The sequence below is a fragment of the Otolemur garnettii genome, unplaced genomic scaffold (assembly GCF_000181295.1).
Source record: "Otolemur garnettii isolate 467f Iridium unplaced genomic scaffold, OtoGar3 scaffold00164, whole genome shotgun sequence".
Taxonomy (NCBI): Eukaryota; Metazoa; Chordata; class Mammalia; order Primates; family Galagidae; genus Otolemur; species Otolemur garnettii.
In genome coordinates, this window is record NW_003852559.1 from 684,199 (window position 1) to 700,535 (window position 16,337).

Genomic DNA, 16,337 nt, shown 5'->3' on the forward strand with positions numbered 1-16,337 from the left:
TTTAATTTTTTGGATAAATACCTGTGATCAACTTAGAAATAAAGAATCAGTACATTGTGATTTGCTTCTAATTGGATTTTAGCCACTTTTTAATTTTATTCTTTTCTAATACTTTTTCTAAAGGCATTAATTCATTCTTTTTAGAATGTTTGTTCAACATTGTAAAAATGGTAGCTATAAAAAATTATAAGTAGTCATAGGACAATAATGATTATTAATAAACACAAATAGATAATTAACAAATTAATCATAAAGACATGAAAACCTTAACATGTTTTTCAAATATTTATAAGAATTATATGACTCCTGGGCAGCGCCTGAGGGTGGGGCACCGGCCCCATATGCCGGAGGTGGTGGGTTCAAACCCAGCCCTGGCCAAAAAATGCAAATAATAATAATAGTAATAATAAAATAAAAAGAATTATATGATTCCCATATATATTGAGAGGGAATTTACTTTGTTATATTTATTTTATAAGTGTTTCATTATTAAAAGTAGGCAAATCAAATGTTCTCTTACCTGCAGATAATCTCATAGTTAACAGAATCACAGATTGAAGAAACTAAATAAAAATAAATGACTTCCTCAGCATCATACTTCAAAAACTTCATGTTTTACCCAAGAAACATTTAATTAGAATTTTCTTATTCAAAGGCAGAGTCTTGAACTGTATGGTTTTAGTTTTCACAGTGTTGTTTTGACATTTCTAGTAATTTCTGATCACCAACCATATAAATGGAAAGTATTGCTGTTCCTTTTTTTTTTTTTCTTTCTATTTTCTGTACTCAGCTCCTACGCAGATGATTTTGGGTTAGTGACAAGCATACATAACAACTTAAGAGCAAGATATTCATTTTAGTTTACCTTAGTAGCATGATTATATTTTCTTTTTTTTTTTAAACCAAAGGTCTTGATTTGTTAATGTTAAAATGATAGTGCTATGTCAAGATTTCTCATAGGTTGGAATAAGGGACATGTAGTGAAGAGTGAGGGTGTAACATTTGTCTAGGGACGAATGTTATGAACGATTACCAATGTAGTCACAGAGACTAATAAGATGGAATATGTAAAATATATTGTTGTTTATATATGTTGTATTTTTTTTATTTAAAAAAATTTTGAGACAGGGTCTTGCCCTATCCTCTCAGCCAGAGTACAGTGGTGTCATCTTAGCTCACCGCAACCTCAAACTCCTAGGCTCAAGCAGTCTTGCTGCCTCAGCATCCTGACGTCCTAGGATTACAGCTGTGAGCCACTGCACCCGGCTTAACTCGTATTTAACTTGTATATTTATCATTTCTTTCTTTTTTGTTGGGATACACTGGAATCTTCTAAAATGAAATTAGCCCAGGCAACAGTTGTATTTCTACACCTTTAGCTGTTGGTAAATGATTAGATAGTATTATCAATAACATATCTTTGTTAAATTTGGACTGCCAACATTTTTCTTTTGTTTAGGAAAACTAAAGCATAATTGACTCCTTCTAGTCTGTGGTTTTTCCTACTATTGTTATCATTTTCCTTCTCAAGAACAACTCTCTTGTTTCTCTGCAATTCTGCACTGTGCTTTGAGGTTGGAGAAGGTTGTACAGTTTGGGTTTTACGGGAGAGGGAATACTTTTATGGGTTTCTTGCTATACTAAGTTATATCCTTTTGATTCTTCCTTGCTGGCACTATTTACAGGAAATTCCTCCATGTGCAGACATTTAATGTTTAACTGCTTTGTCACTCCAGGACCACAGTCTACCAACTATACTCACAAATATTAGGTTAAATAAAACTTCTAGTAGAATTTTCTAAAAATGAATAACTGCTGAGTGAAAGAAGGAATGATTTTCCCACCAGAGTCTGACTCCCTAACAATAAAGCCAGATCAGTCATGAAGAACACGCCTCCCTTCTCTTCAGTGTTTCCTCATAGCGGTGTGGAAGACTTAATAGAGGAGTTTTGTTTCTTGGTCAGAACTTTGAAAACTTCGCCAGCGTTTGGATTGTTCAGATCTTTCCACTGTTTGTGAAACAGTCCCTTTGCTTCTGCCAGCACTCACATCCAGGACCGCATAAAGGCATCTTGCTCCCTCCAGACACATCCACGTAATGGGGTCATTTATACACCTGGTTGGCCAAAGCCAGAGCATCCGGAGTAGGAAATCTTTTACTTTCTCTTCCTAGGTAATCGCTGTTTAAAACTTTTCATTAACTTTTATCCTTTTTTGTTCTGCATTTCATATTCTATTTTATTTTTACATTAGTAAAATTAATTGTTTTACCCTCCATTGGTGAGACTTTTTCTTATTTCAGATTGGAAGTTTGAAAGCACATGGCTGTCCCTCCCCTTCCTTCTTCCCAAGGAAATCCACCTTATTGGTTTTTCTTTTTCTGCAGAAATGAAGGAGGTATTGTGCAACTGTTTCTTAAGGAAAGGGTATATCCGTTAAGGACAAGGATACCTTTTCATTAAAAAAGACTCCCATTTGTTTTGATTCTGATAGCAAAATTATTTTGAGAAGTAAAGGTCTTTCTTGATTTTTATGTCTTATTGCCCAGTTCCTCACCATTGTAAACTCTTTAAGCTTTAAAATTAGAATATTTTTGTAAATATTCAAGGTGTATATGTCAAGTTCAGGTTTTTATAATTTTTCTTTCAAAGATGGTGTCCTTGGTTTTAATTTCATTAAGTCAAGTGAGATTCCTAAGGGTTTGATTAATGGGAGCATTCCCAAAGTAACAAGGTGGGATTCAGTGAGGTCAGTGGGGTTTCATGGCTCTTTTTGCTACAGGAAAAAAAAAAAAGTATTCCAATTCACAGAAAGGGGGCCAAGAATGAATTTAAGCCACTCCTGTTTGTCCCTGTAGCATTTCCCTTCTCTCTGTGGTATACTTCTAATTTATTAAAAGTTCTGTAAGTTGAAGTGATGGGAAGTATGGAATTATAAAATGATACCTTCACAATTCTAATTTTTGGGTTAATGTTTGTGTAGAATGATTCAGATTGCTGTTTTGCAATAATTTCCTTAGTCTACAAAAGCAAAATAAGCCAGTCCCTTGACATCTGTGGAAAACAAATGTAAAGTTCTTCCAAAGAATTCTCATGTAATACATATATTTGAAACTTTGACCATGCAGAACCATCTCAGAGCAGTTTTCACTAAATATGCACTTCTGTAGTTTGCTTTTTTATTTGAAAGGGTTATCATATCCTAAATTGGCTTTTGTTAGATAACTCAAAGTATAAAATAAAACCAAAAAAAGGGTTACCAACTCTTTAGACATTATTATATAAACATTATTTAATATGGGTTCATTGAAAATAAATGAGTTTGACTTTATTCCATTTTAAAATACATTTTCTCCATATCTATCTTTTCATCTTTTCAAAGAATTCTGAGAATACTCTGAAATCTACATGGGTTTTATGAAATATACTAAATGATAAAGGTTAAAATTATTAAAATCCTTTTTGAATATGATTTATTTTTATATTAGTCAAAATCTTTTATATTTAGCATATACACACATTAATTATTAAGTTTTGCTGTTAGTTTATAAAACCTTTCAAAGCATAGGACACATTGGCTGTATGATTTGCTAAAAATATACATAATTTGTCATCTTAACCATTTTGTGCACTTTTTAATCTTTAAGGTAGCTAGATCATGGTGGTTAATACTAAATCTGTCATTCCATTAGTAGCATGAACAAAAAATTGATTTCTGAACCTTGTTTAATTCATGATCTAAGTTAAGAATGTCACAAAAGTGGTTTGTAAGATTTTTGGTTATTAATTTAATGTCATATAAATAGATTTTTGGAAAGAATTTGTGTCAAGATATTGGATATTGAGGTGGTTATGTAGTAATTGATGGCTAATCAGTAATTTAGGCTTTATGGATTCTTTTATCATTAAAATTCACGTTGGCCTAAACTCTCTTCACAAATTTTCTTAAGATGTCACTTTAATATTAGTATGTTAGCCTTTTGATGAGGCTAGAGTTTTCCTAATGCCTTTTATTAGAATTATATTGCATAAAACAGTGCTAATGTCAATAAATCTTAATCCTAACGGCATATGTTAAACTAGAATCTTATTTTTTTCCTATTGTCTTTTGCTGTATTTGCTGGTGGGTAGTTATCAGAATTCATTTTCTTTGTCAAAGACTCAAGGTAGCTTGTTTGAGACCAAGCTGTCTTGGGTGAGGTGCTCCATGTGGCATCCAGATGTTCCCTTTCATTACCTCCAATCTTCTGGAGTTATTTTCTGACCATCTCACACACATTTCAGATATTTCTATCTCAGGTGTGCCAGCAGTGAGAATTTGGAGACACTTACTAAAAGCCTAGTAATCTAAAGTACTTCAACTAAAAGATGAAGAATTATAAAAAGTATACTTGAATAATGTTAAATTGGCATCAATCACTTATTTTGCTTTTCCTGAGGACTTTCACCTGCCCACTTCCCTAGCCCAGTGATCTAAAACCTATTTTCTAGTTTCATATTATTTATTAGTATCTGAAATTATCTTCTAGTTTCATATATTTTAGTATCTGAAATTATCTTCTTTTCTTTAACTTTTTCTTGCCGTTCTCGTTACACTAGTAAAATTGAAGAGACACTGATTTTGTGAATCTATTTGCAACTGCATTCCCAAAGCCCAGGACAGTAACTAAAAGATGGTATGTGCTCAAAAAATGCCTATTTAATGAAGGAATAAATTAATTTCACGGATTACTCAATTTGTGGCACCTTTTAAAATCAACTTAAAATTAACCTTTTGTAATTAACCGTGTTTCTGTTTGTTCCTTGATGTGTTCAAAGAAGACACAGTGGATTTTAATGTTATGCAATGTTAGGACATAATTTAAAGCAAGAAACAGATGCAAAGAACTCATCTGTTTTCTTTTACTTAAATTAAAAATATTTTTCTGCTATGTACCCTTCAATATTGTTTATGGTGCTATGTTCATTAACTCTATTGGGAGCTAAGTCTGTGTGAGATTTGCCAGTATTATATTTCCCTTCTAGATGTTGAAGGTGAGTGCCTGTTCTCAAGGCACAGCTTAATATTATGTCAGTGTTTGCATTCACGTGGGACTTGGCTTTAAGTCATCATACACATTCCTAACCTGCACTTTACTTTTTCCTGACCAGTATTGATAAAAAGAATACCTAAATCTACCGGCCAGAAATATCTGGTTAATGTTAGCTTTTTGTGAGAAGCAGAGTTTTTGTCACTAACTTTAGATACTCTAATCCAATTTATGCAAAATACTAGCCATGTCTTTTAACTTTTGTGATAGCATAGAGTTAAGAATGAATTTAAATTCTAACTCCACTATACAGTATCTGTGTCATTGTGAGCAAATTACTTATCCTTTCTGCGCCGTACTTTCCTCATTTGTAAAATAGGGATATGAATACATAGAACATAATGTTGTTTCAAGAATTAAGATTGCTAATACATGTTAAACTTTCTAAACTGTACAGTGGAACCCAATCGTAGACTATTGTTTCTATATCTTTATATACTATATGGTAGAATCTATTAGTAGACTCTGTTCATTCAGCTACAATTATTATTTCCATTGAGATTGGTTTTTAGTTATATTCTGAGTGCTAATTTTTAAATTAACTTATTTAGCCTAAGCAAAAAACAGTGTCTTTACCTGAGATATTACAGATTGTACTTATTTGGATCATACTGTACATCAAAGCCTATATACTGATGGTGTTTGAGTAAGAAAGAAAGATCTATATTCTAGTTGACTTAAACTGAAGGTTAGTTGTTTTTCTCAGGGGGATAATTTTATGTGTAGACAAAAATAGTTCCTAGAAACACTCCTGACAGTAATTTGAAACAATGAAAGAAAATATTATATGCATGTCTTCTGAAGAAAACTAAAGAGTAATCACTTGCCTTTAGTATGCAAATTAGAAAAGTACTCTTAATAATTTTCTTTTTAATTTTAATTATTTTTTATTTTTACTTTAATTTTTCTTTTTTTACTGTTGGGGATTAGTTAAGGGTACAAAGAATCAGGTTACATTGATTGTATTTTTTAGGTGATTTCCCTCTTATAATTGTATCCCGCCCCCAAAATGTGTGTCACACACTGAGACTTCACCCCACCCCCTTCCTTCCTTCCCTATCTCTGCTCTTCCCTTCTCCCACCCCTTCCCTCCTTCCTTCTTCCTGCTATTCCTTTCCCCCACCCTCTTCCTTCCCTCTCTCTGCTCTTCCCTTTGCCCACCCACCATGTACTAGTTAATTAATTGTCCTCATATGAGAATCGAGTACCTGGGGTTCTTGCTTCTCCATTCTTGTGATGCTTTACTAAGAATAATGTGTTGTACTTCTATCCAGGTTACTACAAAGGATATAAAGTCTCCATCCTTTTTTAATGGCTAAATAGTATTCCATGGTGTACATATACCACAGCTTATTAATTCATTCCTGAGTTGGTGGATATTTAGGCTGTTTCCACATTTTGGCAATTATAAATTGAGCTGCAATAAACAGTGTAGTGCAAGTGTCTTTATGGTAGAAGGATTTCTTTTCTTCTGGGTAGATGCCCAGTAATGGGATTGAGGATCAAATGGAGGTCTAGCTTGAGTTTTTTGAGGTTCTTCATATTTTTTTCCAAAAAAGGTTGTATTAGTTTGTAGTCCCATCAGCAGTGTAAAAGTATTCCTTTCTCTCCACATCCACGCCAGCATCTGCAGTTTTGAGATTTTGTGATGTGGACCATTCTCACTGGGGTTAGATGATATCTCAGGGTGGTTTTGATTTGCATTTCTCTAATAATTAAGGATGTATGTTTGCTAGCCATTCATCTTTCTTATTTAGAGAAGGTTCTATTTATATCTCTTGCCTATTGATGTATGGGATTATTGGCTTTTTTCATGTGGATTAATTTGAGTTCTCTATAGATCTTGGTTATCAAGCTTTTGTCTGATTCAAAATATGCAAATACCCTTTCTCATTATGTAGGTTGTCTATTTGCTTTGGGTGTTGTTTCCTTAGCCATACAGAAGCTTTTCAGTTTGATTAAGTCCCATTTGTTTATTTTTGTTGTTGCAATTGCCAGTTATTAAGAGGTTGACCATACAGGTAACCTTCAGTTTCAGATTGTGTGGGACAGTGGATAATTTCATTCTTGGAGTGTAGGAGAGGTAGGATTGTCATAAAAATATTCCAGCCAATAGGGCAGCAATTTAATATATAGAGAATAGGATGGGGATGATTTACAAACCACACACTATAGTGATTCAAGTAAATTATTTATCAAAACTATTTAATGATTATTTACTTTAAAACTAGATTTATATTCTGGGATATTAGAATGACTGAGTAGAATTAAATTTATTTAAGTTCCCCAAATGTGTCAGGCCAGTGTTCACTGGATGTCAGAGTGGGATTGGGGTGGAATAGAGATCCTACACATCTGTCAAGAGGTAGAATTTCTGTTGCGAGCAGTTTCTGTAATGCTCACAGGCAGCAGATAAACATCAGTGCTAATAAGAATTGCCACCATTGTGAGTAGAGTAATAAGATACCACTAACTGAGTGGCTCAAACAGTATAAATTTGTTGTCTCAGAGGTTTGGAGGCTGGCAGTGTGAGATGGCAGGATCAGCAGGACCGTGCTCCCTCTGAAGGCACTAGGGAAGTTGTTTTCCAGGCCCCTCTCCTGGTTTCTAGTAGTACCTCAGTTGTGTCAGGATATTTTCAGTATATTTTCCCCCTTTGTGTGTCTATCTTCGCGAGGTCACCTTTTGTAAGAACATCAGTCATATTTGATTGGGGGCCCACGCTACCCAGTAACATTTGCGGCAGCCCAATTTCCAAATAAGGCCATTTTTTGAAGTATTGGGGCTTAGGACTTAAGCCTATGAATTATGTGGTGGGGTACAGTTAAGCTCATAACAAGTCACCAGATAGTGTTATATTGTTCCTATGGAGAGACTTGTGAAAGTGAAGGGGGATAATATTGTACGTATTTGTCAGGGCTGTCCAGAGAAACAGAACCGATAGGAGATATACGAGGTCAGACAATTGAGTTGGCCAAGGGGAGTCCTTGGAAGGTGATCATGGTGATGTTCAGCAGTGAGGTATGTATCACTTTTTCTAGGATGAGTTTGTGAACTTAATTGTCTGACGTGTGTGTATGTGTGTGTGTAAAAGAGGAGATTAATTGAGAATTGGCTCACACAATTATAAAGGCTGAGACACCTCATAACATCCCTCCTGCTAGAGTTCCCAGGAAAGCCAGAGGTGTATGTCTGTGTGAGTAGTAAGTTCTGAGAATCAGGAGAGCCATTGATACAATTCTTAGTCTGAGGTTGAAGACCTGAGAACAAGTGGGGTGGGGGGAGCTTTGCTAGTGTAAGTACCAGAGTCCTAAGGGCAGAGAACCAAGAATTCCCATCCCTAAGGGCAGGAGAAGATGGATATTATCCCAAATCAAGGAGATAGACAGGGAGAGAAAGAAACAGAGACAGAGAATGCATAATTTCTCTGCTTTTTTGTTCTGGAAGGGCTCTCATGGATTGGGTAATTCTCACCTACATTGGTGAGGGTGGATCTTTTTCACTCAGTCTATAGATTCAAATGCTAATCTCTCTCTCTCTCTGTTTTTAATGAGACAGAGTCTCACTTTGTTGCCCTGGGTAGAGTGCCATGGCATCAGCAAACAGCACCCTCTAACTCTTGGACTAAAGAGATTCTCTTCCCTCACTCTCCCACCTAACTAGGACTACAGGTGTCTGCCAGAACACTGAGCTATTTTTAGAGATGAGGTCTTATTCTGACTCAGGCTGGTCTCAAACCCATGAGCTCAGATGCTAATCTCTTCCAGAAACAATGCTTTACCACCTGTCTGGGCATTCCTTAGCCCATTCAGATCAACACGAACATAATCAGCTATTAATAGTTGTTTCAGGATAACAGGCATAAACTGGCACTACTATATACAAATCTGGATATATGGTCATTACATCTATAAGATAGGTAATAATGTATCCCATTTTCCAAAGGTTCAGTGAATTAAATGACTTTCCCAGAACTACAGCTAGGAGGAGGATGAGTGATATTCAAACCCCGGATAATCAGGTTCCAAAAAAGGAGACAAAGCTATCCTGTTAAAAGAAGTTAGCCTTTTCATGCCCGTAGAAAAAAATCCCTGTATTATGTTTATGACACTAGGTAAAATTGGAAATGATTCTGTTATACTCCATTCTTTAAAATTTCTTAGTATTCTTTGTATCTCTTTCCTTATGTAATCCATTTTAGCTATTATGAGAGAAAATAGTAAGTTGGTATATTATATTAGGCTTAATTTATATATAGTTAGCTATTTACATGGTGACTGTAAGTCTTTGATTATTGTTTGCTAGCTGTTCTGTGGGTATTCGGAGAACGAAACCCCACATGAAGCTATGTGAAACAGAGAATATCTGTGAATATTAAATTATTTTAGGCTTGCTAGAAAATTTATAAATAATTTTACATAAGTATAAACTGCTTTACTGTTTTTGTGAAGCTTTACTTAGAATCTAGATTTGATTTATTGCTTGATATATTTTTGTTAACAGATAAATAAGGAAACATTTTAGCATTCTTTATTATCTCTTACTGGGGTAAATTAAACTCACTTTGACAATCCAAAAAGAAATCGCTTTTTCCTAATTAATGAAGAAGAAAATAATTACCTGGAGTTCTGTGATGCAAGAGTAACCACCATTAGCATTAGTATTGTGGTATGTTTTCTTCTAGTCCTTGTCCTTTGTGTGCACAGGGTTAAAGTTAAATGACAACTCAATAGATGACAGTTCCTTCTGCCCTTTTCCTGTTGCTGCAGATGCTGTTACGATATTACCATTACTTTCATTTTTGTCACCATTCTCAAAGAGAGGATCTCTAGAAATACCAGAAAAGTGAAATCTATATGACTTACAGTCTGGATGTCAGAAGAAGTAAATAAAAAGTAATATCTTCCATTCCTCTGGGGCATTCTTCTTCTGAGAAGAAGTAAATGAAAAGTAATATCTTAGATGCCTCCAGATTTCTTATTTGGAAACTAGATGAATGTGTATAACTGACCATAGCTGGATATATAAGACACACAAGATCTGAGGATAATATCATGAGTTCAGAATAATGCATGATGAATTTGAGTTGTTTGTGAGATATCTAAATGCAGATACCTCGTGGACATACGGTTACCTGGAGCCTGGATCTGAGCAGAGATGTAGAATTCATATAAGAACATATTATCAAATTAGTGTTAAAGTAAGATATTTGCCAAGATGTTACTAAACCTCTATTCTACTGACTATGAAAAGCCATACTTTCCTGCAGTCATGACTATACTAAGGTCAAGAATTCTAGGTCAGTTTACCTAGTGCAAAGGTTAATTTTGTCTCACAGATGTTAGCAAGTTTAGATAGTTCATTAAAGAGACCTGTTCCTATGTATTAGTGCTGCCATTATTTTTATTTGTTTGTTTGTTTACTTATTTTCTATTTTGGGTGGTTGTCACTATTTTACAATGCTCATTCCATGGGAGAGCCCTGGTGCTTCTCCTCAAGGAGCGTCTGGACAGTGCTGTTCTGCTGGGGGTGCTGTCACTTCCTCATAGTGTTACTGCTAGAAACACAAAGTTCAGGGTAACAGTGGAAGACTGTCCATTTTGTGAAGCAGAAACTGGGGAGAGGTCAGGGAGGGCCTTGATAAAAAATGATCACTGGGTCCACCAACAAGGGGCTCACTGTTGATCCAGTAGGGGAGTTCCCTGGGATAGTGCATGTGGCGTCCAGGTTGATTAAGATCAGAGAAGCGGAACAGGAGCGAGCAGAGGAGGAACGTACGCTACTAGTCAAAATTCCTGGCTCAGGGAAGCAAAGACAGAAGCTTTGTATTTGGCAAAGTCAAATATTTTACTGTACTTGTCTTTGAATTCGGTTAGAACCTAGCATTCTGCCATGTAAGAACCTTGCTAATGAAAGAATAAGTGAATTAGTGATTTTTGAACTACTATCCACTAGAAATAATTAGGGTTTGATAAGAAAGTATCTTTGGATTCCTCTTGGAGATTAAATTTTTCATGTTTTTGTCATTTCACAAAAAAATTTTTTTTTAATGTGAAGTATAAATATGTGTTTGCTCCCCTTAAAAGAATCCTGGCTGTTTTCTAAATTATAACCTCTAGGTGAGGGGTACTCAATTGTATTACAAACAATAGATCCATTATTATTTAGTTTAACTATCAGTGGTTCTGTTTAACATATATGAATTTTAAGAAATTAATTTGAAACTCATAGCCCTTAGACAGATTCATTTATATGAAACTTAAAAAAAAAAAGAACATTATCTGTAAACCATTTAAATAAAGACCCCTGAAATGAGAAGTATCGTGACAGAACAAATTGATTCATATCAACTATTTTTAACAAATTCTTAAAATTAAGAGTTTTGATTTAGGCCTAAGTATTAAAAGGAATATGCGGTAAGCCTCCTACTGGCAGGTGCTGTTTATTTCTAAGCAGTGGAAGTTCCTTGGGCTCCACAGGAGATGGAGGTCTCATACACGGGCCCCCTCAGGGCCCACGGTGTTATCTGCCCAGCTGTGCCTGAGCCTCCTCTGGAAGTAGCACGAGGCGTATGTGATGGCCAGGATCTGAGTGTGTGAGGAGTGGTGGCACAGGGCTGACTCTGCTACTTTCCATTTTCCTGACATGGAGGCTTCCTTTATTTGTAGGTGAGCGTCCCTATCAATGCCCTTACTGTGAAAAAGGATTCAGTAAAAATGATGGACTGAAGATGCACATTCGTACTCACACCAGGGTAAGATTATATTGTCTCATTAATATTGATCATAGAAACCATACTTATTTTGAAAGAAATACATTTAGTTTTATATGAGAAAATAAAGGCGATACATCTGAAATTACACGTTTATATTTATAATGGATATTTGAGGATCAAGGCAAAACAATGGAAAAAGGAAAAAAACAATTCAAACCCCAAAGGGGCCCCCATTCTTTGAACTGCGAGTCAGTTTTCAGGAGTTAATAAGTGACACATTGTCAGATAGAATTTAACATTTAACGTGTAAATATCTTGCAGATAGTGTCCAGTAATAGGAACATTTTTGAGTAGAGGCAGGTCTGTCAGCATCTGGCCATTAATGCTTGCGAACAGGTGTATTTGCGAAAATGATACTGCACGTAATTTAAATTATAGGGAGAGATGGAGAATCAGGAAGTATGCTCAGAGCTGTACGGGGCACACCTAGGGCTGTGTTTCCTTCTTTTTTCCAAGGCTGCCACCTGCACCTCTTTTTGGACTATTGTCATTCTGTTATATATGACTTTCCCAGAGTTAAGCATCTGTCTCACATACTTTTAAAAAACATGAGCAACTCACTCACCATCAAGACAACATTTTGTAGCTCACTGTACTCTGTAGGTTACATTAGACAGTTGATAGAAATTTTCTGTGTGGAAATATTGTATGTTGTTTTAAATAGCTATTCTTAAGTTTGCCCTGAGCATCTTTTCACTGCTTTATCTTTCACCTAGTTCCTTTTCAGTCTGGTCTTTTAGATGTGCTTTTGGTATGTATATAAATGACATTTTTTTTTCAAATTTTAGGAGACATGCTTAATTCCCTTTAGAGCAATTTTAATTCAAGCTTCTCCTGGATTTTACTTTTTGCCTTAGCTATAAAATAAAAACTTTAGAGAAAACACATAATCTTAATATCCTTCCCAGTATAACAGTATTCTAGACCTCCACTTCAGTTCTATACTGCATAAAAGAGCTCCTCTGGGGTCCCATTAAGAAAGTAGATGTATTTCTTGTTCTTGTCACGGAAAGGAGAGGAAGCCTTGCCACTCGTTAAAGCAAGTCCATGAGCAGTTTTCTCACTCTGATTTGTAATATCATATGCATGTTGTATGAATAAGAACATTAGGAATTAGAGTATGTCCTAAATATAAAAGTGTTAATACTTAAGAAACTATAAATGATTAAATATTACTCTTAACAATAGTTTTATTTAAATATACTATATTTAAGGTTTAAGCTAATTTTAGATTAGTTTAGGAGATTATTTTGTACATGAGCAGTCATCACAAAAGTGTGAATAATGTATATTTAATCCTGGTTCCTGCGAGTAGAAACCAGCAATGTTAACCACCATTTGCATATTATTTTGTTTGGCTTGACCATTGAGGATAGGTATAATTACACCTGGGAAAGGCTATTTAAATCACTGAAGGAAAAGATACCTCAAGGCTTTTCTCAGGAAAGTGTGATGTTTCCATTTCAACTAAGTTGTTTTTTTACTTTGTTTTAATATAATGTTTTTAATGAGACTAATAAAAATAGTTAAGATAACTACAAGTGAAAATAAAAACAAGGATTACGTGCCAGGTACTTCGTTAAGCCTTAAAATTTAATAATTCACGTAAGCCTCCTCACAGCAATTCTTAAGAATAGTTATTATTAGCCCGTTTTGAAAAATGAGAAGCTAAGGCACAAACAAGCAAGTTTGTTGAGATTTGAACCCAGACAGACTGGCAGCAAAGATCCTCCTGCACTTTATTGCCTTTTATTCAGTTAAATATTTCCTCCTTCCTCTGATTCTTATCTTTCTTGTAAATCTCCAAAGTAAACAAATTGTACTCATGACCCCAAACTTATTCTTTTGAAATGTTGGCACTTAGTCTCAAGGATCCCATCACTGTCTCCAAGGGGTTCAGCCACAAATGAATCGTACCTAGTCAGAGTCTTCAAGCATTAACTGCACAAAAAGAAGACAAATTTGAGCCTTTGATGAAGGGAACTCCAGAGAATGCACAGACCAGAAAGCACCCCAGGTTGTAGGTGGGAATCCCACACAGTTAGTGGAAAGCTCTATCAAAGGAACAGGGTAAATAAATAGAAATATTTTGGGTTTGACCTCAAACTGTAATTTTCCTTTCTCATGCATTTTTTTATATTTTACCTAGTTTTGGTTTTGAAATCTTGTTTGCTAAGCATTAAATAAGGACACATATTCTTTGCCTGTTAGTCCAACTTTTCAAAAGCATATTGAAGTTATCAGCTAGTACAATAAAATTATTATCGAGAATCAAAAGAGATTTTTAAAAGAGAATTCTAAAGGAGCAACTTCTGCAAGGTCATATTTTCCCTTTATTATTTGTATTTTGTGAGACTCAGTTAACAAAAAAGATGCCATTACATTTGGACCGTAACACATTTCAGTTTCAATTTTGTGTTCACATTACATTAGGCATTTAGCCCTAATTCTTAGACCTTTTTTGGTCCTATTTCAAAATCTTTTAATTCCATTACAAAAGAGTAGCAAAAACTATATCATTCAGGACTTTATATCTTTAGGAAGTTGTGGTGATACTACATAAAATGTTGTGTCTTGCCTGCACCCCACAGATGCATTCTGGGGTGACTGCAAGGGTGCCTTTGAGAAGGAACACAATGGCATTTCTCTCTGGGTATTAACCTGTGGAGGCCAGTAAGAGTCCCAAGTGTGAGAGATAATTTTGCTAAAATCCAAATGTTGCTAACAGGCCAAACACTCAGAGACCTTTTGTGGAGAGTCCAGGAATTATGGTGAAGGTGATTGATTAGTTACTTTCAGTATATTCTCTTTATTTTCAATTTTCGACTTGTTGACTATGTGGTATCTAGCGGTGTTTTTCTTCATACGTATCTATATAAATAACATTCTATATCTCCTCTAGTGCTGAGCTGCTGTTACCATGTTCTTCTGCCGTAGCTCTGTAGTCTGTTATCTGTAGTTAAATTTCACAAAATTCATGGCCATTTTTTTCCCAAATATTTCTTTGGTCCCTTTCCTCTTCTTCTTCTTCTTCTTTTTTTTTAATTAAATTATAGCTGTGTACATTAATGCAATTATGGGGTATTATGAGGGTAAAATGTGCTAGTTTTATATACAATTTGAAATACTTTGATCTAACTAGTTAACATTTCTGTTAACAGTCTTCACCGCATTTAAGACATTTATATTCTACACTTGGTAGATTTAACTTGTACCCTTGTAAAATGCACCATAGGTGTGGTCCCACCAATTACCTTCCCACCACCCATCCTCTCCACTCCCCTCCCCCTCCTCTTTCCCTTTCATCTTGGGCTGTAGTTGGGTCATAGCTTTCATATGGAAGTGTAGGTGCTTATAAGTTGGTTTCATAGTAGGGTTGAGTACATTGGATACTTTTTCTTACATTCTTGAGATACTTTGCTAAGAAGAATATTCTCCAGCTCCATCCATGTAAACATAAAAGAGGTAAGAGGTAAAGTCTCCATCTTTTTTAAGGCTGCATAATATTCCATGGTGTACATATACCACAGTTTATTAATCCATTCATGGGTTGTTGGGCACTTGGGCTTCTTCCATGATTTAACAATTGTGAATTGGGCTGTAATAAACATTCTGGTGCAAATATCTTTGTTATAAAGTGATTTTTGATCTTCTGCATATATACCTAATAGAGTAATTGAAGGATCAAATGGCAGGTCTATTTTTAGATCCCTAGGTGATCTCCAAACATCTTTCCAAAGGAACATAGTAGTTTGCATTCCCACCAGTAGTGCAGAAGTGTTCCCTTTTCTTCACATCCACACCAACATCTATGGTTTGGGGATTTTGTGATGTGGGCTAATCTTACTAGAGTTAGATGATATCTCAAAGTAGTTTTGATATGCATTTCTCTGATGATTAAGGATGATGAGCATTTTTTCATGTTTCTGTAGGCTGTGCACCTGTCTTCTTCAGAAAAGTTTCTCTTCAAGTCCCTTGCCCACACTGAGATGGGATCACTTGTTCTTTTCTTGCTAATACGTTTGAGTTCTCTGTGGATGGGTATTAAACCTTAGTCAGAGACATAACCTGCAAATATCTTCTCCCATTCAGAGGGCTGTCTGCTTGCTTTACGTATTGTGTTTGGCTGTGCAGAAGCTTTTTTGTTTGATCAGCTCCCAGTAATATATTTTTGGTGTTGCTTCAATTGCCTGGGGGCCCCTCCTCATAAAATATTCTCCCAGGCTGATTTCTTCAAGTGTTTTCCCTGCACTTTCTTCTAGTATTTTTAGTTTCATGTCTTAAGTTTAAATCTTTTATCCAGTGAGAGTCTATCTTAGTTAATAGTGAAAGATGTGGGTCCAGTTTCAGTCTTCTACAGGTCGCCAGCCAGTTCACTCAGCACCATTTGTTAAATAGGGATTCTTTTCCCCACTGAATATTCTTGATTGGCTTATCGAAGATCAAATGACGTTAAGTAGGTTCATTTCTTGG

At 35.3% G+C, this 16,337-nt stretch overlaps 1 protein-coding gene across 3 annotated transcripts in view; it reads left to right on the top strand.

Moving 5' to 3' along the window:
* Positions 1-16,337, top strand: part of PRDM5 (PR/SET domain 5) — a 211,259-nt gene that overhangs the window by 132,684 nt on the left and 62,238 nt on the right. For 2 of the 3 annotated variants that reach the window (XM_003800056.2, XM_003800057.2), the window contains one exon: positions 11,758-11,843. The exons of the other annotated variant lie outside the window; for it this stretch is intronic. In XM_003800056.2, coding sequence (XP_003800104.1) covers positions 11,758-11,843 — 86 coding nt within the window. The remainder of the gene's footprint in view (positions 1-11,757; positions 11,844-16,337) is intronic. 3 annotated transcript variants of the gene reach the window in all.